Genomic DNA, 22,813 nt, shown 5'->3' on the forward strand with positions numbered 1-22,813 from the left:
CTCCATGTCCCTGGTTTATTTGCATTTCATTTGCATGTCCCTCTCTCACTTCCCACCTAGAGAACGTCCACACCCACTTGGCCACCAGGAGGCACAAGAGGCAAAGACTTGGTTAGGCCCCTGGGCCTCCCAAGTGGTCATCCCCACTCTTGGCTGTTCCTGGTGGATATGTTGTGATCCTCTTTACTTTTTCACCCCATACGTCCTCGCTCCCATTTTTCAGAAAGTGAATTAGGGTTCCATGAGGCCGGATTACCCAGCAGAACCTCGCACCAACCCCTATGTGCTCCTGGGCTGTTCTGGCAGTCTCCCCTCCTTGCCAAGGTGGAGGTGTGGGCATTCCCAGCCCCGATTCAGTAGGATTTGCTTGCAGGACAGCCCCAGAGACAGGAGGTGGGGGTAGCTGGGAAAGAAGCAGTGAGCAACCTGTGCCATGGGGCATTCAAGCAAGAATCTAGAACCCACGAGGGTAGGAATGACCTGAAAAGGATCTCAGCTCTGGGTGAATTGTGAGGCCACCCCAGGCTCTCTCAGATCTGTGGATGCGGTAAAAGGAGGCACGAGAGAGCAGTGGCTTGCCCCTAGTTGGCCCACAGTGATCAGGATGGGAATCAGACTTCAGTTTTGGCTTTTTGTCCTTAGCCCCAGTCTAAGTTCTGTTTTTTATTTCAGTCCTGCTCTATACTCCCAGAGGGCCCTACCCCTAGGAAATTCCTTCCTAGTTCAGCCACATCCCCCAGCAAGGTCTTACCATGCCTCAAGCTTGGTCCTCATGCGCCTCCATCGCTCAGACCCTCTCCAGGTCTCTTTAGTTCTTCAGGAAACCCTTGGAGACACCCTTTTGGTATGACTCCACACAGGACCTGTCCTGGAGGAGCCTCCACAATGGGGGAAACCGAGTCACACACAGACATCCCCAACTGCCTGGGTCAGCGCTGGGCTGGGAAGAGGAATGGGGGTAGAGGAACCCCAAATGGGAGGAGGGGGCATTGAAGGCAGGCCTCGAAATGATTCCAGCCTCTAGGAGGAGGGGCTGCTATTGTCCCCATTTTTCACATGCGCAAACAGGCTCATGGTGCAGTGACCAGCTTGAGGTCATGTGGTGAATGGAAACCAGAGCTGTGGTGGGGACCCAGGCTCTCTAACCCTGGGCCTATCTACGGGGTCACACTATACTTGCCATGGCGGGTCCTTCAAAGCCACCGCATCCTGACATTGTGGGAGAGGATCTGGAAGAGGGAGAGGCGGTTTTTCCACCTCCATCCTATCTATCTTCTCACCCCTACCTCCACCTCCCCGCATCCCCCATTGTCCAGGCCCCTGCCCAAATCCCCCTCTGTGACCCTTTGTACTCCCTTCTCCCCCCCAGCAACCAAGGGTGTCCCCTCATCTGAGAAGACTGAGGTCGAGACTTTGACTGCCCTGATGGGGGATGAAGGTTCACGTGGGATGACACAGCCAGTGATGGGGGAGGGTACAGGACAGGAACTGGAGTAAAGACAAAAAGGAGCAGTTGTTAGAGGAAACAGTATGAATGGTAGAAGATGGGACTGGCCAGAATAGGAAGGGGGAGTGGAACAGAGTGGGGGGGGGAGCGGGGGCAGGAACATGGGAGGGAGCCCTTGTGGTGGGAGGGGGCAGCGGGTGGGATGCATGGGGGTAGACCCAACCAGCTCAAATCAGGCAGACCCTTCCTGACACACTCTGGCTGTTCCCAGAGCTACTCCAGCTGCTGCCCTCACGTAACCAGAGCCTGCCTGTTGCATCAGAGGCGGGCGGGCAGCCACGGGTAAACAGAGCAGCCCTCGGGGGGCCCGGGGCTCCCCAGCCACCTCCACGCTCCCCAAGCCTTGTTCTGTGCTTTGGAGCCAAGGCAGAAGCCCCCATTCTAGCCTGGGCTCTGGTGTGTTCTTGGGACATCTGAGCATTTGGTGTGGAGCATTGTGGGGGAGCCCAGTGGGGCAGAGGGACAGGACCCCTGGTCCCTATGTTTCTTTGACAATGTGAACCCTAGCTTATGTCTAAAGATGAAAGCTTTGCCCATGTCACAAATGGGTAGATTGAAGTTTGGGGAGAGGCCTTCCAGAACCCCAGTTCCCTGCCTCAGTGTCCCCCACACACTGACATCTCTGCTTGCTCCCCACAGAGTCCAGGAGTCTAGCTATCTCCTGCTATCTTCCAAGAAGGTGGATACCAGGCAGCCATTGCAACCCACCTGCTCTCCCACTTTATCTACCCCAAATCCCCCCCAAATCCCTCCCCCTCCTCTCCATCTCCCAGCCTCTCTTTGTGTGCCCAGCCCAGGCTGCTGCTTCCTATTGCTCTGGCTTCATCTACCTCATCTCCCCCACCAAAGAACACTCTGCTCTCTGCCTCTACACTTTTGCAAGTGCTGTTGCCTCTTGGAAAACCCTTCTCGCAGTGGCAAAGTCCTATTCATGCTTCGAGGCCCAAAAAAATGCCCCCCTTTCTGGGAAGCCCTCCCTGGCCCCTCTGGGCCAGTCCTGACTCCCCAGAGCTTGGGGCGGCGGGGGGGGGGGGGGGGGTGTCAATGTGTGAATGTGTGTGACAGCTCTGCCTTCTCCAGACCAGTGGTTTCTCTAGGACTACACATTCCAAAATCATCTTCATTCTGTAATTCTATCCACACTGATTCTCTCACCAGTCCTGTTCTGATTTCCTTGTGCCTGGACCTCTGCTAGGTGGTGCTGGGATCCCAGGGAGGAAGTGGATGCAGGGGTCTGGGCTGGGGTCAGGTTCTGGAAGCCACACCCCCTGCACACAGCTGGCCTTTCTAGAGAAGGCCTGCACACAGCAGCCAGAGGGGTCTGTTGCCCTCCTGTGGGGACACAGGAAGCAAGCAAGCATTCGGCTACAGGGGCACCTCATCGGGGACCCCAGAGTCAACTTTCTGCAGTCCTTCCATTTGGGTGAGAGCAAGGATCAATGGTGGCTTCCAGGCACCACCCCTGCAGCCTTCAGGGTCTCGGGACCAAGTTGCATTTCACTCAGTTTAGAGTAAGTCTAGAGTTGGATTAGCAGTGATCCGAACTAGAGACCAGGTCCGAATTAGCGTCAGGGTCACAGTAGCAAGGTCAGGGCCCCCCGTGAAGGCGGGGGAAGTATCGCGGGTCTGATCCAGCCCCCGCCCTAGTCCCCTTTCTTCATTATACGCCCTCCTCATTTCAGCGTCTTCCGGGGTCTGAGTCCGGTCCCCAGAACTCCCTGGGCGGGGCCACGCCCTAGTGCCCGCCCATCACAGTCCATATGCAAATATTCACCGCCCCACCCAATCAGCTCCCGCGGGGGCGGGACCGCCCATTCTGGAGGCACCTGTGGCCGCCCCGCGCTCGGAGCGCTTTGCTGCGGCTGCCAGACCCGTCCGCGAGCGTCCAGAGGGCCCCGGGCCCAGCAGGTGCGTGTCACGTCAGGCCGTGGTTTGTGCGGTGTCACCTGAACGGCATCTGTGGTTAGCGGGCTTTGGAAGTCCGAGTGTGCTGCTGTGCATTGGAGAGTTGTGTGTGTCTAAGAGATGTGCGTCCCGGGATGTGAGTCTGAGATATTGTGCGTCCTGTTATGGCCAAAGAGTGTGAATCTGAGGGTTGTGTTCCAAGGGAGGGGTGTGTCCAAAGGGTTGCGAGTCCAAGGGTTGTGTTTCTGAGAGGTTGTGTGTCCAAGGGGCACGTGTCTGAGGGTTTTGATGTCATTTACAAAATTGCGTGTCCAAAGTTGTGGGGCCCTGGGCCCCTGTTACGTGTCTATGAGTTGTGTGTCTGGTCTGTGAGCTGGACTGTGCCCCTCTCCGGGAATGCATCCCTTTTGCACATCCTCCGGGCCCTTGTACACAACCCCATGCCTCTCTGCTGTGGCTGTGCCCTTGTGTGTTACTGCCCTGCACCTGCATGTGGTGTGACTCTGCATGTGTGCATGTGACTGCCAGGACCCTTGTCCGAGCTTCAGGCTGTGAGTGTGGGGGCCTCAGCTGGGCCCACGAGGTGCCTGTGAAGCTTGGGGGCAGGATAGGAGGTGTGGAGCCCTGGGGGGGGAGGCAGCACAGCTGCCTGGATCTGCGCTTCCCTGTGCCTCAGTTTCCCCATCGGGGAGATAGGTATAGGAACAATAGTCACAGCCTCTGAGGTTGTCAGCACATGACAAGCTGGTGACTCTGTTACCTTCGCAGTCATGCTCCCCCTACCCGCGTCCCCTGCACCTCCTGCACCTCTCCCAGGGTCTGGGGCTGCAGACTTGGCTGACTGATTACCTGGCTGTCCTCGGTCCCTTTGTTGCAGACTTGAGAAGTCCGAAATAGCTGAGGCCATGCCTGGCCTGCCCCAGAAGCCTCACCTGGGAAGGTCAGGACCTTTGGACATTTGACATCCAGTCATGAGAGCTCTCAGACTATTGGGGTGACAGAAACTGGGTTCAAAGCAGTATTTAGACCAGGAAGGACAAGTGTGTGGGGTTTGATTGCAAAGGTCAAAGGGGCTTTGGGAGAAGTCGGCCTTCCTCCCTCCTGTCCCCGTGTCTGCCTCCCACTGCCTGCCTGAGTCTAGGAGTGAATCTTGACTTCCAGGGAATGAAATTGTAGAACATTGAGGGCCTGGGGGGAGCGGGGATCTCACCTGCAGGAGCTGGAGGCTGTTTATCTGGTCTAAAGTGCCCACTTTGTAGGAGGGAAGACTGAGGCTAGATGGAGACATACAGGCCCCCCAGAGGAAGTATGGGCTCAAGGCTGCCGTTCTGCCATCCAGAGAGAACAGAACCAGGGATGAGGGCCTAGTCTTCTCTCTCCCCTCTCTGTGTGACTTCAGAGAGATCCCTGCACCTCTCTGAGCTCTGTAGCTGCCCCTGTGACCTGAGTGTTGAGCTCAGTTTTACATCCCACCTCCAACTAATGATTTATTTTGTTAAATCATTAGCCAACCAGGCAGACATCTGGAAAATGCAAATTAAGGGGGGAAAGGAAATTAAAATTATTTGTCACCCCAACTCAGATGCAATGCTTGTAGAAATCTTTGGGGTCTAGCCTTCTAGAAGATTTGAGGAACATAGGCACCTGAAGACAGATGTTATTCTTCAGAGCATTTATCATATACTGGGATCCCATTCAGGGTCAGAGAGCTCAACCCAGTTCTTGCCCTTAAATTCCTGTGGGGTGCACACACACAGGTTGGGTCCTGTTTCCCAACCTCCAAAAAGGGGGGTCTCCCTAGGCCTGCATCTTGGGAGCTATGAGGCTGCCCTGTCACCAGCCCCAGGCCCAAGAATGAGTGTCTTGGACCCCAATGATGCCTCAGGCTCACTTCCCAGACTATACAAGGGTGGGGGTTTGGGAGTGCTGCAGAATGGCTCTGGGGCACAAGCCAAGGCTAGAGTGAGAATCTGTGGGGGTCTCGCTATGTGGCCTGGAGAAGACTGCTTCCTTTTGTATAAAATGGGGACAGTGATCTCCGCTTCACTGGGCTGTTTGTGGGTCAGGCAGGTTCTGTGTGTAAATAAAGTGGCACGTAGGCCTGGGCAAACAGTAGTCACTCAATAATAGGAGGTACCATCCAAACTGTGACCAAGTGGAAATCCCTGTAAGCCCCATCTAGGCCCATCCCCACCCCACCCTCTACCAGGGCCTAGGAGGCCTCAGAGCTATCTGCTTTCCTGGCCTGCTCTCCTCCAGGTCCAGGTTCAGCCAGAATCAAGGCAGGGCCCTCAGCACTGAGCAGTTGAGGCCGGTTAGCATAGGGAGTCACAGGCTGTGGACACAGGACTGCTCCTGTCCACTGTCCACACCCACAGCCTCCCTGTCTTCCACAAAATGCTGTCCTGGCCTCCTGTGCCAGTAGGACTTCTCCCCACAGCAGACATGGTGTCTTTTGAAAACCTTGAATCAGACCACAGCTCTCACCTCCTTGTGCACCCTCCGTGGCTCCCCATTGCTCTCTAGTCCACCTTCTCATCTCCACCCCTGAGGCCCCATGTGGCCTCTATGCCCTCCTCTGTCTCCATCGGCTCCCCCCTGCTTTAGTCACACTGGCTGCCCTGCACCTGGAAGCTGACCAGCAGCTGACCACCTCAGGTCCTTTGCACCTGCCATTTCTTCCGCCAGGTGGTCTCTCCCCCACATCCCAACCTGGCTGGTGTCCTCTAGTCCTTGAGGGCCCCCTTTTCAGAAAGGCCCTTCTGACCCCTCTGTCCAAAGCAGCTCCCTCCCCTGCCACTCACCCCTCTTGCTTCCCCCTGTTGAATTTCTTCCCTGAAGGCCTCTGTCTCTGCCATGATTATGTGTCTGTTGTCCCCGCTCCCATGGGCTTGATCTGTCCACTCCCTGTCGCTGTGTCCCCTGCCCTTGGTGTACTCTCAGACATTTCTGGGGGAAGAGAGTGGGGGCCAGGGATGCCCAAAGATCCCATCTTTGGATGGCTATGTCTTGGGTCTGCGTGGCTATGGGCCGAGTCCCTTCTGCCCAGCGCTGACAGATGTGCTAATTTCCCAAGCAGGGAGGCCCTGGCCTCAGGGGATGAATTTCTGGGGTCCCATGGGGAGATCTTTCTCTGGAACAAAGAGAGAGAAATCTTGGGCCATCCCTGCAGTTGCCCCTAAGGCTCAGGGGACATCACCAGGTGCCTTGGGTGGCCCTGGACTCCAACCTGGGACAGCAGGGTTGGGTTCTGAATGTAAAGGCTCTCCCAGCTCCAAGTGTCAGGGTCCCAAACCCGTCAGGAAGGTGTGATGGGGTAGTGGGCTTCTCTCTGCGGTGGCTGTGTCAAAGAATTTGGCCTTCTTGCCAGATGAGAGGCAAGATTTCCTTTTTTGGATGGACACTGACACCTATGGAGGGTCAGTCCCTGGGCCCGAGAGGAACGTGAGCACCCCTCACTTAGCTCTTGTGCTAGTGGCTGTTTAGAGCAGGGTCTCTAACTGGAAGGGGGCAGGGCACCAATTTATTTTAGTGGCCACGGGGCCTTTGAAAGAAAACTGAACCAGTTGTCCATGTTTCTGTTGATTAAGCAGTTTGCTCATCGACTCAAGGAAGGGTGACTGAGGGCCTACTGTGTGCCAGGCACTGGGCGGGGAGGGCTTTGTCCCTGCCCTCACTGAGCGGACATCCGAGTGGGGCAGCATGAGCCTCAAAGAAAGTAGCAAAGAAGCAGAGAAAGGTTCCAGTGGGGCCAAGTGCCTCAGGGAGAGGTGACTGTCCTCTGGGAAAAGGGGCGCCTCCAGAAAAAGGGATTTCTGCCTGGTCTTAAAAGACATGGAGCAGCTCCTCAGACCTGGGCAAGCCTGGCAAGGGTGGTAGCCCCAGGGAAAGGCCCAGCCTGGGCAAAGGCCCGGTGGTGGAAATGTGTCAGATGCCTGAAAAGGGGCAGAAGGGGTACTGGGAATTTGCTGGTAGATGAGGCCTTTCTAAAGAGGAGGGACAGGTGGGTGGGCACTGGGGGGCTCCCAGGGACTCACAGTACAAATGGGGAAACTAAGGCTCGAAGCACGTCAGGCAGTGAATGTGCCATGGAGCTGAGAATTATAACACTGTGGTCTGGCCAGGTTCACAGCCACAGTCCTGGCTTCTCAGCACATGGCCTCCTAGGAGCAGACCTTGGGAGGGGAGGTCTGAGGGACCCCATTGGGCCTCAGTTTCCCCATGAATATCAGAGGGCCTCATGGACAAGGGGCCCTGAGGGGCCTTCTCCAACTGGAACATTCTCAGTTTCTGGGATTCAGAGCTGCATGAGGCTTCCAGATATGTGACCCACCTTAGATGCTCACTTCCCACACACTCCCCAGCCCCCCACCCTCCCCTGGAGCTGCTGACCACTGTGCTTCCAGAAGCCGGTGGGTTGGGCATTGTTACCACCGCAGGGCTGGGAGCCCTACCTGTGTCTGCGGCTCTACAGGAAATGGACAAGAAGCATGCATGTTTTGGGGGGGCATGGTATGCTGAGGGGTGTCTGCATGTATTGGGGAGTCTGTGTGCATTTGGGGAATTAGAATGTGTTGGGGGCTCAGCATCTGGAGAGGTCTGTATGTACTTGGGGGTCTGCACATGCAGCACGTTCTGAGTGTTTAAGGATATGTGTGTTTGGAAAGCTGCCTGGGCTTAAGGGGGTCCCTGTGTATTTGGAGCCGCATGTCTTCTGGGGACTTTTGTATGGAGGGATCTACTGTGTTGGAGGGTGATACATGTGTCCAGGAGATCTCTGTGGATTTTGAGGGGCTCTGCATGTGTTTGGGGCATCTCCCTACCTGCATCTGTCCATTTGAGGAATGGGCTTTCTCTTTGTCCCCCTATTCCTCAGCCCCCCTGCCTAGTCTGCCCAGGGGGCTTGCTCAGATCTGGGCACCTCCCAGGACCAAGCAGAGGTGACCATGTGACCATGAAAGCTGGCTGCACAGGGGAAGGAGGGAACCAGTATCTATAGAGGACCTACTCGGAAGCCCCAGCAGCCCCCTCCCCCGCCCCCCTACTCCAGCTCAGCAAGGTAGCCCTGACTCTCCCATTTCCTGGTGGAGGAAACTGAGGCCCACAGAAGTTTGGCCACACCAGAGTCACTGCCAGAGCCCACCTGCCCTCGGGGACTACTGTGGGCTGAATCAGCCCCTAGGTCATCCACAGAGGCACCCCCACACTTGGGGCACCATCTCCCCAGGCCCCCAGGGTAGGAGGCAGGCCCAGGGCCCCTGCTGGGAAGGGGAGGGTCTCTGGCAGCTGGGGTCAGAACAGCTTGAGCCCTCAGGAGAGGGGAGGGGGAGGGTCCCAGCTTTCCAAGGGGCTCTTCCTGTCTCCTGTAATGAGGTACTTGGGGAACAGGTGATGAAACCAGCTGCTGGGTTGCGTGAGGCGGGGCTCCAGGCCTGATTCGCTGTGGCCGCCCAGGAGCAGCGCCCCCTCCCCGCTTCGCCAGTCCCCGTGGGCCCTCCCCTACCCCCCCACCGCCACCCACCTGCCTCTCACTTCTCCTTTCCTCTCCTCCTGTCCCGGGTCTGGGTCCCGGTGCTCCGCTAAGCTGTGGCTCTGGGGTCGGGCAGCGTGACTGTGCCACTCATCCCCCCATTTATGCCCCACTGGGAGCCAAGAAGGGGAACTTGACTGGCTCCTGGTCTTTTCTCTCAAACCCTCCCCACAAGGCCTTTGAGGTCAGAATTCTGTGACCCATTTTATGGGGGCTTGATGTCACCCAGCCTGTCGCTGTGTGTGTGTCACTGTGGTCTTCCAAGATGGCATGCTGACTCAGCGCCCCCAGCTCCAAGGCCCGGCCCTTCTTCCTTCTGGCTTCTGGAAGGGCCAGAAGACAAGTTCAGCAGAGCCATCCACCACCCCGCCCTCCCCAGCTGGTGGGGGAGAAGGAGTCTCACCCCCATTTACAGGTGAGAAAACTGAGTCCTCAGACAGGGTGTGCACCATGGTAAAGGGTCAGTGGGGGCAAGAATACCAATGGTGGTATTCTTTCCAGCTCCCATATCTCCATCGCCAAGGTGCTAAAAGCCCTCACCAAGTCAAAGAGGTGACGTGCTATAGCCTGAAGGACCCCAGACATGTTTGTTGATCGTCTTAGTGACCACAGGGACAGCTGAAGAGAGTTTCTGGTGCTCTGGGCACTCATGGAACCGTCCTGTGTCTTCTTAGTTCTTTGCTTGCAGAGTGCTCAGGCCTGGGAGCTGGGCTCTTCTCCCAGCCCTCAGATGCCACCAGTGCATCCGGGCCTTTTCCCTGACAAAGGATTCTTCTGCTTCTGCCCCACCCCCCACCCCCCAACCCCCAACCCCGTTCAGGCCTCTCGTCTCCCACCTGGACACCTGCCCCAGCCTCTCCCTGTCACTTTCCTCCTTCTCAGATGCTACTCCCCACAGCATCCTTGAACAGGGGACGCTTTTTATTATTTTTTTTAAAAAAAGATTTTATTTATTTATTTGACAGAGATCACAAATAGGCAGAGAGGCAGGCAGAGAGAGAGGAGGAAGCAGGCTCCCCGCTGAGCAGAGAGCTCAATGCGGGGCTTGATCCCAGGACCCTGGGATCATGACCTGAGCCAAAGGCAGAGGCTCAACCCACTGAGCCACCCAGGCGCCCCGGGGGATGCTTTAATAATAATAATAAAAAAAAACCTTTTGATTGAGATACATCATGGAGAGAAAAAGGCACCAATCATCAGAGTAGGGCTAACACATCTGCACAAACTAAGCACGTCTGAGTGCCTGGACTCTGGGCCAGGGAGCGAGCGGCCCCAGCAACTCCTACAGCCGTGCCACAGTGCCTGCCCGGCATGGCCACTGAGCTGACCCTCATCACTGTAAGGAAATTTTGCCTCTTCTGGAACTTCATGTAAATGGGATTACACTGTGTGTCCCCACTGTCTCGTCCAGCACTGTGGGGAGGGCCCGCCATCTGGGAGGTCCAGGATGCGGTCGCACTGAGCGGGAATGCTTCCTTTTACTGGGCTTCGTAGTCGTCCATTGTGGAGTCTAGTGGAGAGTAGTAGCCGATTCTCCCAGGGAGGGCATCTGGGTGGGTTCCAGTTCGGGGCAAGGATGAATGGAGCTCCTGAAAACATTCTTATCTGTGTCCTTCGGTAAAATACGGACCCGTTTCTCTTGGGTGAATACTGAGCAAAGAGACTGCTTGGTCATAGGGAAGACGGATATTTACTAGTAGACACCAGATAGATTTCCAGAGTGGCTCCACCTCTTCCCCCTCCCACCGGCCAGGTAAGAGAGCGCAAGGGGATTTTTCAAACTGTAAAATTATATCCCGACCCCTCTGCCCCCCAAACTCCCCACGGCTCCTCGTTGACCTCCAAGTAAAGCCCACTGTCTTCACTGTGGCGCTATGTGATCTGACCCTCACAATCTTCCCCAGCAGCGTCCTTCATGCTTCTCCCTTCTTCCCACTGTCATGCTGTCCAGCCATAGAGTCTTCTGTGATTTCTTTTAAAATACCAAACTCCAGGGGCGCCTGGGTGGCTCAGTGGGTTAAGCCTCTGCCTTCGGCTCAGATCATGATCTCAGGGTCCGGGGATTGAGCCCCGCATCGAGGCCCGCAGCCCCGCATCGAGGCCCGCAGCCCCGCATCGAGCCCCACATCGAGCCCCGCATCGAGCCCCACATCGAGCCCCGCATCGAGCCCCACATCGAGCCCCGCATCGAGCCCCGCATCGAGCTCTCTGCTCAGCAGGGAGCCTGCTCCCCCACCCCACCTCTCTGCCTGCCTCTCTGCCTACTTGTGATCTCTGTCTGTCAAATACATAAATTTAAAAAATCTTTTAAAAATGCTTTAAAACTCCTGCTTTTTAAAAAAGCTCCTACTTAAAAAAAAAAAAATGCTTTAAAACTTAAAACTAAACTCCTGGGATGCCTGGGTGGCTCAGTCAATTAAGCATCTGCCTTTGGCTCAGGTCATGATCCCAGGGTCTGGGGATGGAGTCCTCTCAGCCTTCTCGCTCAGCAGAGAGCCTGCTTCTCCCTCTCCCTCTGCCTGCTGCTCCTCCTGCTTGTGCTTTTCTCACTCTGACAAATAAATAAAATCTTAAAAAATAAAAATAAAATACCAAACTCTTGATTGCTTCGGACTTTTGTCCTTGGAGATCCCCCTGCCAGAAACACCCTCCCCCACCCCACCCTTCCCCCACCCATCCCCCCTCCCCCTAGTCGTGCCCCCTCCCCCCCACACCTCACCCCAGGCTGTCTTATTGCTTTGATGTCTCTCTTGTGCTTCAGCTCTCAGTCCCAATCTCACCTCTTCAGAGAAGTCTTTCCTGAAATCCCTGATTCCCATTGCCCCTTTCATGGTTCATACATCTCTTTCTGGACTTAGTCAGATTCTGACATACAGTATTTTTCATAAAAATGACTTGGGCAATTCTCATTGCTTGCAATGGTCTGAGTTAGTTTCAATAACATTGCGTTTCCCTCTCCTTTGAGGTTTGATAAAAGCCATAAAACCATGTGGGCCTGCTGTCCTTTTAATGGTAGGTCTTGAGTCACTTTTCTATTCTTCTGTGGTCTTTGGTCTACTTAAACTTTCTACTTCTGTGATCAGCTTATCGCAGGGGTTGGCACATGGTTGATACTTCCTACATGCTAAGAATGAGGGTATGAAGAAAAGGGTAGGCAGGTGCCGGACTCTTGGCTTCAAATGCCTACCCCCTTCCCATCTGCTCAGACCCCCATTCAACCTGTCCATCAAGGCCCAACCACATGCTTCCTCCTCTGAGATGCCCTCTTGGATTTCTCCTGGCCCTTCTTTGCTGCTCCATTCTTGGGTCAATGGGTCCATCTCTTTGCTCTTCTGCTGGGCAGATGCCACGAGCTCTCTGCCTCCTAGCTGGCTGTCATGAGGGTGGAGGGGGGGATGTGTGCACAGAAGAGGCCTCCCCCCTCGTGCCTGGCACATTCAGCATGTGCTGCCACCTCCCCCCAGCAGTTCTGATCACGCCAACATCTGGAGAACAGGCCACCGGGTCTGTCTGCGGCTCGGTGGGGATTTGCATATGAGTACAAATATATATGCACACCCTGGGCCTTCGCCTCCGCATTCCTTAGCTGGCCCTTCACACCTGGGCCTGAGACAGGTCAACGCTGAGTGACTGGATTTGCATGCCCATGTATTTCTGGGTAGGGAGTCAGCTGGGGGAGTCTGAGAGGAAGTTGTTGAGGGAGGCTGGGGGGAGTTCAGAGTCTCTCTTGACGTGCTCCATTCACTAAATCTGGGCCTGCGGGACTTCCAGTCTGAGGGAGACAGAGCTGGATATACACACCCGTGGTCCCATGGGGTCAAAACTGGAGGGGAAGTTTGGGAGCTGTAGGAGTCCAGAGTAAGGGCAGGGAAGGATTCCTAGAGGAATGAATTTTTTGAGCCAGGTTTTGAAGTGTGAATAGGAGTTGGCCAAGTGAAAAAAAAAAAAAAAGCTTTCCAGGCAGAGTCATTTTGCTGAAGGTAGATTAAGATGGGCAGGGGCTGATTGGGACAGGGCCTCAAATGCCAGGCTGGGGACTAGAAACTTCTCCTGAGGACAGAGGAGAGCCATGAAGCGTGTGTGAGCAGGAAGAGGGTACGATCAGAGCTGTATGTTGGGTAGATCGCTCAAGGGCCAGAATTGGGAATGACTTCGGTTCTTGGGTGAGGGTTGGGGGTTCCAAAGTCATTGAAGTTTGGAAGAGTCAAGCCCCTGCATGAGCCCATCTGCATTTGTCAGGCCTGGTCCCAGAGATGGCAGAGGATCTGGTGGCTTCAGGAGGAACCAAAGACCCCTGGAGTACAGTGACTTAAAGTGTATGCTGTAGGCCTAGAACAGAGGGGGTATCACCCCTAGTCTCTTCCCCTGATGGACACAGCCCTGGTCTCCCCTCAAGTCTCCTGTCTTCTCTCATCTGGCCCCCAACAGTCCTGCTCCCCATGGCAGCTGTGGCTAAGCTCATAAATGATAAATCAAAACCCCATTCCTTTTTGCTCAAATCCCTCTCATAGCTCTCTGTCACTTAGACCAAAACACATAGTCCTCCCCACAGATCAGAGGACCCAGAGTGATCTCTGTGGCCTCTACCCCTGGCCACCTTGCTCTAGCCTCATTACCATGTCTCGCCCTTCCTCAGGGCCTTTGCACCTGCCCCTCCTTCTACCTGGAACTCACTTCCTGTCTTGGCTCTTAGGTCTCAGTTCAAAGAGACCCACGGCCCCAGCCTTTGGCTCATGGATCTCCCTCATTATGTGAACCCTGCCCTGGCCAGGATGTCCTTGTCTAAACCGGGGACAGACTGAGAAAGGTCCAGATTCAGATTTGCCAGGCCCGGAGATTCATGTCTGAGTCCCATGTTCCCATGGGACCCCAGGCACGGGGGCATTTCCGCAGTCACCTTGGCACCAGGACCTCCGGACCAGTGCCCCCCTTCTGTCCCCAGGGACCTGTCAGGGCTGGGGCAACACGTCCCAGCCGTGGGAACGCACCCGATTCCGGCCAGGGAGTAAAATTAGCCTGGGAAGTTAAATTTAGCAAGTTGAGCTGGAGCTGGGGGGCCAGGACTGGGGTTCCCGTGGGTCCTGGCTCTGCCTGGTTGTGACTGCTCAGAGACCCAGACCAGAGAGAGTAGAGGGCACACCTGGGATCACACAGCAAGCCAAATACGACAGTGTCTAACAGGACTGGGCCTGGGACTCTGGGACAGTGAGGGGCAGGGGGAGTCCCACCCAGACCCTTGGGGGGAGTCTGGGAAGCAGGTATGGTTGCTCCTGGAGATGGACCTACGTTTTCCTCCACTTCCCAAGAGCTCATTCCCAGGCCTCGTGTCAGGTGCTCTGTATTTCATACCCAACCCCTTTCATACCCAGACCAGCACACTGAGGCCTAGGGAGAGGCCTGCCTTGCTGAGGATTGCCCCATGGGTCAGAGGCTGTCTGGGATCTGCCAGCAGGCCCGCCTGACCCTGGGCAGGCCACCCGCCTAAAGCCTCAGTCACCTGTGACATGAGAAGTGCCAGGAGGTCATGTGGTCGGAGACGTGGTGGAAGGGGTCTTGGATGTCTTGGGGAGGCTGTCCGTGTGGTGGGAGGTGTGCTCTACAACGGGCAATGTGACTCCTTCATTCCAAGAAGCCCGGCATGGGGAGAGCTGGGGAAGGCCTGGAGCCCACTATGTTGCCTGTCTGGGGGACATGTTGCCCTCCACGAGCTCTCCCTTCTCACCCTGAGCACCCTTCTAGGGAGGTCCTCGTGAGAAGGGTGCAGCATTTCTCTCTAGCTGACCTCAGGCTCAACTCCCAGTGTGAGCTCTACGCTTGAGGTCCTTTTAGGGACCTACTCCAACCTGTTATTCTTGTTTATGTATTTTTTAAAAGATTTTATTTATTTATTTGACAGACAGAGATCACAAGTAGGCAGAGAGGCAGGCTGAGAGAGGAAGGGAAGCAGGCTCCCTGCTGAGCAGAGAGCCTGATGCAGGGCTCGATCCCAAGACCTTGAGATCAAGACCAGAGCCTAAGGCAGAGGCTTTAACCCACTGAGCCACCAGGCGCCCCTTGTTTACGTATTTTTTTTTTTTTTTTAAGATTCATTTATCCAGGGCACCTGGGTGGCTCAGTGGGTTAAGCCGCTGCCTTCGGCTCAGGTCATGATCTCAGGGTCCTGGGATCAAGTCCCGCATTGGGCTCTCTGCTCAGCGGGGAGCCTGCTTCCCTCTCTCTCTCTCTCTGCCTGCCTCTCCGACTACTTGTGATTTCTCTCTGTCAAATAAATAAATGAAATCTTTAAAAAAAAAAAAAAAGATTCATTTATCCATTGTGGGGGGAGGGGCAGAAGGAGAAGGAAAGAGAATTCTCAAGCAGACTCCCTGCTAAGCACAACCACCTGCCCCCCACCTACCGCCCCCGTCCCGCCCTGCAGGGCTTGATCCCAGGACCCTGATACCAGAACCCAAGCTGAAATCAAGAGTCAGGTGCTTGGGGCACCTGGGTGGCTCAGACAGTTAAGTGTCGGCCTTCAGCTCAGGTCATGATCCCAGAGGCCTGGGATCGAGCCCCCCATCCAGCTCTCTGCTTTATGGAGGGCCTGCTTCTCCCTCTCCCTCTGCCAGCCGCTCACCCTGCTTGGGCTTTCCCTTTCTCTGTCAAATAAATGAATGGAATCTTTAAAAGAGAGGGGAAAGAAAAAGACTCAGAGGCTCAGACTGAACCACCCAGGTATCCCCCCTGTTATTCTTTTAATTTTTTTTATATTTTTTTTTAATTTATTTGAGAGAGAGAGAGAACGAGCAGGGTAAGGGGCAGAGGAGAAACAGGCTTTCTGCTGAGCAGGAAGCCTGAGGTGGAACTCGATTCCAGGACTCTGGGATCATGACCTGAACCAAAGGTGATGCTTAACTGACTGAGCCACCCAGGGCCCCAATTGTTTCTATTTTATTTTTTTTTAAAGATTTTTTATTTCTTTACTTAACAGAGAAAGAGAGATCACAAGTAGGCAGAAAGGCAGGCAGAGAGAAAGGGGGAAGCAGGCTCCCCACTGAGCAGAGAGCCCTATGTGGGGTTTGATCCCAGGACCCTGAGATCATGACCTGAGCCGAAGGCAGAGGCTTAACCCACTGAGCCACCCAGGTGCCCCCAATTCTTTTTAAATGAATGTAATCTATAATCTACTGAGAGGGGAAAGTTAGAAAATTCAGGTAATTGAAAAGGGCGGGAAAAAAAAGGCCAACGTTCACACATTGTATGATTTCATTTATGAAACATCTAGCATGCACCAGTCCATAGAGACCGCAGAGCCATGGTTGCCACGGGCTGGGGAGGGAGGATAGGGAGTGGCTGTTAATATGCATGGGTTCTCCTTTTGGGGGGATGGAAACTTTCAGGAGCTAGCTGGAGGTGGTTTTGTGCAATGTTGTGAACACACTCCATGCTACTGAATTGCACACTTTAAACTGGTGAACTTCAGGTGGTGTGAATTGCATCTAAATTTTTTTTAAAAGGGGGGAAACTTCACCCATAAATTTCCACCCAGCAGTGACTCTCATCTTGCTCATTTCCTTCTAGTCTTTTTTCTACTCTCGATGCAATTTTTAAATACGTTTTCTGGGAACCACAGCCCTCGATCTTGCTTGTTGGGGAGCTGTTACAGGATTGAATGGCTTCCCAGTGTCCGGTGTGCAGACCGGGTTTTTGTTTTTGTTTTTTCCAATGGCTCGAGATTAGTTATTCAGTGAGCAATGTTTCCTGAGCGCCACCAGGTATGGGCATCAGATGTCCATCTAACGGGGCCCATCAAGGGCTTTTAGGCTGTTGCCAGTATTCATAATAGCAGCACATATGTGGCAACTGCTGTATGCTTGGTGGATGTGAATATTTCCCATGGGCTAGCTCATTCATCTTCCAACAACACTGGGCTGTGCGTGACGCTGTTAAGCCATTGCACACACCGAGGGGCTTAGGAAGGTCAAGGTCCCCCAAGGTCCCACAATTACAAGCTTGTTTCATTTTAGGGCCAAGGGTGGGACATCTATATCCCAACCCTTTGCCCTCGGTTAGCCTTCTCTTCATGTGGAATTCACTGAGCATCTGCTGCATCTGGGGTTGGTTGAGTGGGGACTGTGGGACTGCCACACTGCCTTGATTATCCCCGTCATCTCCCTTCTCAGTGCTTGGCAGGGGCAGGTGGAAGACAGAAGGGAGGCTGGGTACCTGGTCTCACTTTCCACCCACCCACTCTGTTCTCTTTTCCTTCCCCCCAAGGCCAAGGTCGCTCCACCCAGCCTGGCACAATGGGGAGGAAAAAAATCCAGATCTCACGCATTCTGGACCAAAGGAATCGGCAGGTGAGTTCACTGGGTGGAAAAGCGGCTGGGGGAAAGTTGTTCTTGGCACTGGACCGAGCCTGGGCAAAGGCCTGTCCATTTGGGGGAACTGCGAGGGAATGGGGAGCCTTGAGGTGGTGCCTGGGGTTTGAGATATAACATTTGCTCATTTTCATGCTGATTTATTCATTTATTCTCCCTGATGACGGGAGCCCCAGTCATAGGAGAGATGACACTTGACACAAACCCACCCAACTCAGAGGGCTGGTCCAGAGGGAGGCACAGAACGGAGAAGCCCAAAGAGGGAATGTGGGCCCTGTCCTGGAGACCCAGGAAAACTTCCCAAAGGAGAGGATATTCAGGCTAGGTTTTGAAGCACTAATAGGAGTTTTCCCAGTTGAGAAGTGGAAAGTGGGGGAGCAGTATAGTCAGAACGGACAGTATGCACAAAGCCCGACAGAATCTTGAGGCATGATCGGGGAACAATTGGCCCCTCCCTCTCCTCCTTGCCACGCCCAATCCACGTCTCCTCCCACCCTGCCTGTGGGTCCCGGCTCCAGGTGACATTTACGAAGCGGAAGTTCGGGCTGATGAAGAAGGCCTATGAGCTGAGCGTGCTCTGCGACTGTGAGATCGCCCTCATCATCTTCAACAGCGCCAATCGCCTCTTCCAGTACGCCAGCACAGACATGGACCGCGTGCTCCTGAAGTACACGGAGTACAGCGAGCCCCACGAGAGCCGCACCAACACCGACATCCTCGAGGTACCCCTGGGGCCCTCCTCCCCAGTACCCTGATGTCCAGCTCCCGGCGCTCGCTCCGAGCCTAGGGACTCTGGGTTGGCACAAAAGACCAGTGTTGCAATCTAGCTTTGCTGCTGGTAAAAGGTTTGAGGCAATGTGGGGTCCCTCCAAGGGGCATCTGCCCCCACTGTAGAGATAAAAACACCTACCACCGGGCATCGAGGGCTCCACGGCATGCCCTGCACACAGCTCATCTCACTAAATCCTGTCCCCTGTTTGGCGAGGGCAGAAACAGAATAAAGGGCACATCGAAGCAAGGGAGACCTCACTGAGGGCCAGGAGTATTTTTGTCTGAGCTGCTGTGTCCCCAGGAGAAAGAGGCAGCCTGGTGCCAGGTGATTCATCCCCCACACCCGCCATCCAGGATGGGTGAGATCACTTCCCTTTGGAAATGGGAATCTTTTCCCAAGATGGGAAGCCGAAGCCACAGAGACGGAAAGACCAGCAGGCCTAGGGCTGTGCGTGGAGCCCCCTTAATGTTTCAGGAGGGTGGGGAGGAGTGGTCAAAGAAGAGGCAGGGGTCCAGGAGTGTGCAGGTCCAGGGGGAGGCAGCTCAGGAAAGCCTAGAAAGTTGTCCTCCAACATTTACGAAACACCTGTCGCACGTGGGGCATGGAGGCTATGCTCGAGCGCGGAATGGAGGCACCAGGGTCATATTCAGGAGGAGAGTTAGGACAGCGCCAGCAGGGCTGGTGGATCCCGGCCCCCACTGTGTGACCTGGGCCTCTCTGGTCCCAGGGCAGGACAGTCCCTTTGTCACACACATTTGGAATTTGCTAGATGATAACTCACCGGGGTTTTTGGTCAATGGGATTTGCCTGCACTCCAGCGGGTCCGCCCACAGAGGTGGGGGGGGTAGTTCTCCTCTCTCTCCCAAAGAACCAGGTTCCCTGGCTAGGATGGGGGAGGGGAGGGTCATCGTATTTTCTCCCCTCTCTACAGACACTGAAGAGGAGGGGTGTGGGCCTCGATGGACCAGAGCTGGAGCCTGATGAAGGGCCTGACGGGCCAGGAGAGAAGCTGCGGAGGTTGGCAGGTGACGGGGGTGACCCAGCCTTGCCCCGGCCCCGGCTCTATGTAAGTGACTTCCTGCACCACGATGATGGGGCACTCCCTCACCTCCTAGGCCCAAATGGTCAAGGCTGAGACTGAGACAGGGACCTAGAGTTAGGGAGCTGGTCTCTGCCTAGGCAGAATGGGAAGGCTTCCTGGAGGAGTTGTCATTATAGTTGGGGCTTTGAAGGATGAATAAGAGTTCAGTGGACAGCCGTTTCTTTCCTTCTTTATTTCTTTGATTCATCAAACATCCTGGGAAGCCCCCTCAGTGTCAACACCACGCTGAATAAGAAGCCTCAGCTCTGGGCCTAGCTGTTGAGGAGTGACAGCACCAAACACAGGTTCCTTCCATCTTGTGGAAGGAGCCAGAAAGAAGCATAGCAAGGGTTTCAGGAGGCAGAGGCTAGCCCCTGGTTTTCTGTCTTGGATCTGATGTCCTTATCTCCATGTTCTTCCACCAATCCCATTCTCTGCAGCCTGCAGCCCCTACGATGCCCAGCCCGGACATGGTATATGGGGCCCTGCCTCCCCCAGGCTGCGACCCCAGTGGGCTTGGGGAGGCCCTTCCTGCCCAGAGCCGCCCATCCCCTTTCCGGCCAGCAGCCCCCAAAGCTGGGCCCCCAGGTGAGCATGGGTCATAGGCCCTGGGGCAAAAGGGGGTGGGAATCCCAGGGGGGCCTGTGAGGGGGATCTTGGTTCAGGCCCTGCTTGTCTGTGTGTATTACCTCTGGACCTCAAACTTCATTCGATGACATGGCCACATGCCCTCTCTCGGGGGTTTCCTGCTCCTCAGGCCTGGCACACCCTCTCTTCTCACCGAGCCACCTTGCCAGCAAGACACCACCGCCCCTGTACTTAGCAGCAGACGGGCGGAGGCCCGACCTGCCTGGAAGCCTGGCGGGGGCCCGAGGGGGACTGAGCACCTCAGTGAGTGAGGGGGAAGTGTGGCAGGGCTGATGGGGGAGGGCAGGATGGCGTGGGTGTGGGCCTCAGTTTCCACTTGACCCTGTCTCCCCACAGAGAGGCCTCTACGGTAGCCTACAGAGTCCATGCTCCGCCACAGCTCCGGGACCCCCACTCGGGAGTTTCCCCTTCCTCCCGGCAGGTCCCCCAGGTATACACCCCCCCCATTGTACCCTGCCCTGGGAGGTATCCATACACTTGACTTCTGGGGGTGAGGGTCACCATTTCCCCATCCACCAGATGGGATGGGAAAAGCTTGGGCAAGGGTCTCCCTGAGGTCAAGGCCTCAGTTTTTTCCTCCTACCCTCCAGAATATGGGCTGGGAGACCCCCCTCCGCCCCCTGGCCTGCTGCAGCCCCCCACCCTGGCCCCCTGGCAGCATTCGAGGGGTGATGGGCCCCCAGCTGCCCCACCCCAGCCCAGGTAAGTGCCCCAACTCTCCCTCCTTTTTCCCCTCCCTAGCTGTGTGGCCCCTCCCAATCTTCCCAAGCCCTAGCCACTGCTGACCTCTGGTGGCCACTCCTGGTTCTACACTCAGCCCCTGCCGTCTGTTCTTGGTGGGATGAGTGGCTATTTTGGAAACCCCAAGAGGGACTGCCACCCCCTCCTTTCCCAAGGTCCTCCTGCCGAGCCTTTGCCAAACCACCTCCCTGGCTTCCCTCCCTTCCTCGCTGAGCTCACAGCCCTCCTTCTCTTTCTCTGTCTCTCCCTGCAGTGGGAGCCGTAGCCTGAGTGAGGAGGGTCCCCCCGCCCGTGGCGCCTCCCCGCCGACCCCCCCAATCAGCATCAAGTCCGAACGCCTGTCGCCGGCCCCCGGGGGCCCCGGCGACTTTCCCAAGACTTTCCCCTATCCCTTGCTCCTGTCACGGCCCCTGGCAGAGCCCCTACGGCCCGGGCCCCCCCTGCGCCGGCTGCCCACAGCCGACGGCTGGGCTCGATAGTGGACCCAGGGATGGCACCAGTCCTTCCTCCCACGCAGGGCTGGGTGAGGGCACGTGGGGCCCCAGTCTCCCTCCCCGCCTCGTTAGAGAAGAGCCAGCAGTTACGTCCTTCCAAAGTGAGGGCCTGGAGTTCGGATCCACGGTCGGGGGGCTCCCTTCTCCCTTTCCTGTGTGTGTATCCACCAATAAAACGCTCATGGTGTCCATGGACGAAACTAGCTGTCGCTGCTCAGAGCCACCACCACATGCGGGCCCTCCCATCTGTTCCCAAGAAATATCAGTCTTGCCTTGTCACGGTTTGGGGTACCCCCCTCCAGAATCCTATCCTGAGACTAGGATTCCAAGGTGGGTATCCCGGTGGAAGGCAGTTGAGGGGTAGGGATGTGACAGAGAGGAGCCCTGCAGGGGGCGCCAGCGAGCAGGTGACTCCGTGGGCATCGCTGCCCACCTCTTCCGTCCCTGGGTCCACTGGGCAGCGGGGGTGGGGGGGCTTAGAGTGCGCACCTATAGGGGTTCCACTCCAGGGGCTAGAGGCTGGGCTACTAGCCTCTGAGGGTGTCCAGTCGTGTGCTCAAGGGCAAGTTCCCAGGCTGGGTTGCGATCGCTTGCAGCAAGTAGTTGGGAGTCTTGAACGTTGCGCTACCTACCTGCCGGCTGGAAGCGGTCACTACACGATTTGTCTTTTAATGGGCATATCCCTTGATCCCTTGACCCAGCAATTTCGATCCGCCAGAGGCAGGAGGGAGCCGGGCGTTTATCTACCCACTCTTGGGGGGGGGGGCACAAACTCCTCCCACTCTGGCGGGTATCCTGAGCGCAGATGGGTGTCCAGGAACCAGAAGGAGCTCCGTCTAGTTCTTCCGTCCAGTCATCCCCGAGGTTGTCTCGTGGGATGTTTATAGCACTCATATCTAATCCCTGACCTTTCCGAGCTCCTGAGTTGCTCCCACCCCTTCACTCTGTCTGCCCCTGTCGCCCACCATGTCTCTTGCTCTGACCCCCACCCCTAGAAATATTTCCTGTCCCAAGCCTTGGCTGGATAAAATGGAGGCAAGGCTGGAGAGGGTCCCTTCTTAGCCTCTGGATCTCACCTTCACGGGGAACAGGAAGCCAGGCCAGCCCCTGAAATCAGTGCCCACAGGTTAAGTGCCCCATGTCGGGTTCCTAAAAATGTGGGCTGATTTCAAAGACTCGGGGTTGGGGGGCGTGGGCGGGTGGGTGTGGTTCTGCACGCCCATCTTGGGAGACTGCACTTTCGCCATTGTCCATTAGGCGGCGCCCAAGAGCGAACTTTGCTCAAAAGTACTCCCTGCTCAAAAGTTAAAAAAAAAAAAAAAAAAAAAAAGTAATTAAAAGATAAAATCCTTCTTGCCTTCCAGGGGCTTCACCACATGTTTTCAGGGTCTGAGCCTGGGGACTCAGAAAGGACTGTGTCACATATTGCCTGCACATGTATAATTATACTGTACAGCTTAGGGTCTCCTGGGTCACGAGAGGTCAGTGAGCAGCAGGCTACTGGCTTCTGAAAACACCTTTTTCCAGACTCCAGCTCTGCAGCTGCTGGCTCTGCCCGAGGAGGGTGGGGAGCAGTGAGGGTTGTGTGAAAGTGTCCTCTGACAGCCTTTCTAAGGACACCATGGTGATGTCAGTCAGAGCCATTGTCACCATCAGAGGGAACCTAAGTCTCCCAGGAGCTCAGTCACTGGCTGAAAGCATCATGGGAATTGTGGCACAAATGCAGCCATGGGAATCGGAAACCTGAGAGATGCATTTTCCAGCGCATCATACAC

General features: G+C 55.6%; 1 protein-coding gene across 1 annotated transcript; it reads left to right on the forward strand.

The window, feature by feature from the left end:
* The first annotated feature begins 69 nt into the window (after window positions 1–69).
* MEF2B (myocyte enhancer factor 2B) lies at window positions 70–21,233 on the forward strand. Its single transcript, XM_004760884.3, has 9 exons — window positions 70–3,415; window positions 17,199–17,281; window positions 17,821–18,024; window positions 19,006–19,140; window positions 19,596–19,743; window positions 19,913–20,046; window positions 20,140–20,233; window positions 20,394–20,505; window positions 20,798–21,233. The coding sequence occupies exons 1-9, from the start codon at window positions 3,268–3,270 to the stop codon at window positions 21,021–21,023; spliced, it is 1,284 nt and encodes a 427-aa protein (XP_004760941.2). The 5' UTR covers window positions 70–3,267; the 3' UTR covers window positions 21,024–21,233.
* The last annotated feature ends 1,580 nt before the right edge of the window (window positions 21,234–22,813 follow it).

The sequence above is a fragment of the Mustela putorius genome, unplaced genomic scaffold (genome assembly GCF_011764305.1).
Source record: "Mustela putorius furo isolate JIRA1106 unplaced genomic scaffold, ASM1176430v1.1 tig00000095_pilon_pilon_pilon, whole genome shotgun sequence".
In the NCBI taxonomy this organism is placed as follows: domain Eukaryota; kingdom Metazoa; phylum Chordata; class Mammalia; order Carnivora; family Mustelidae; genus Mustela; species Mustela putorius.

Excerpts from the sequence above, each read along its gene's own strand:
- MEF2B (XM_004760884.3), top strand. The coding sequence starts at position 3,268 with ATGCAAATATTCACCGCCCCACCCAATCAGCTCCCGCGGGGGCGGGAC. Across the intron at positions 3,416-17,198 it reads GAGGGCCCCGGGCCCAGCAG|GCCAAGGTCGCTCCACCCAG; the intron begins GTGCGTGTCACG and ends CTTCCCCCCAAG. Across the intron at positions 19,141-19,595 it reads TGCCCCGGCCCCGGCTCTAT|CCTGCAGCCCCTACGATGCC; the intron begins GTAAGTGACTTC and ends CATTCTCTGCAG.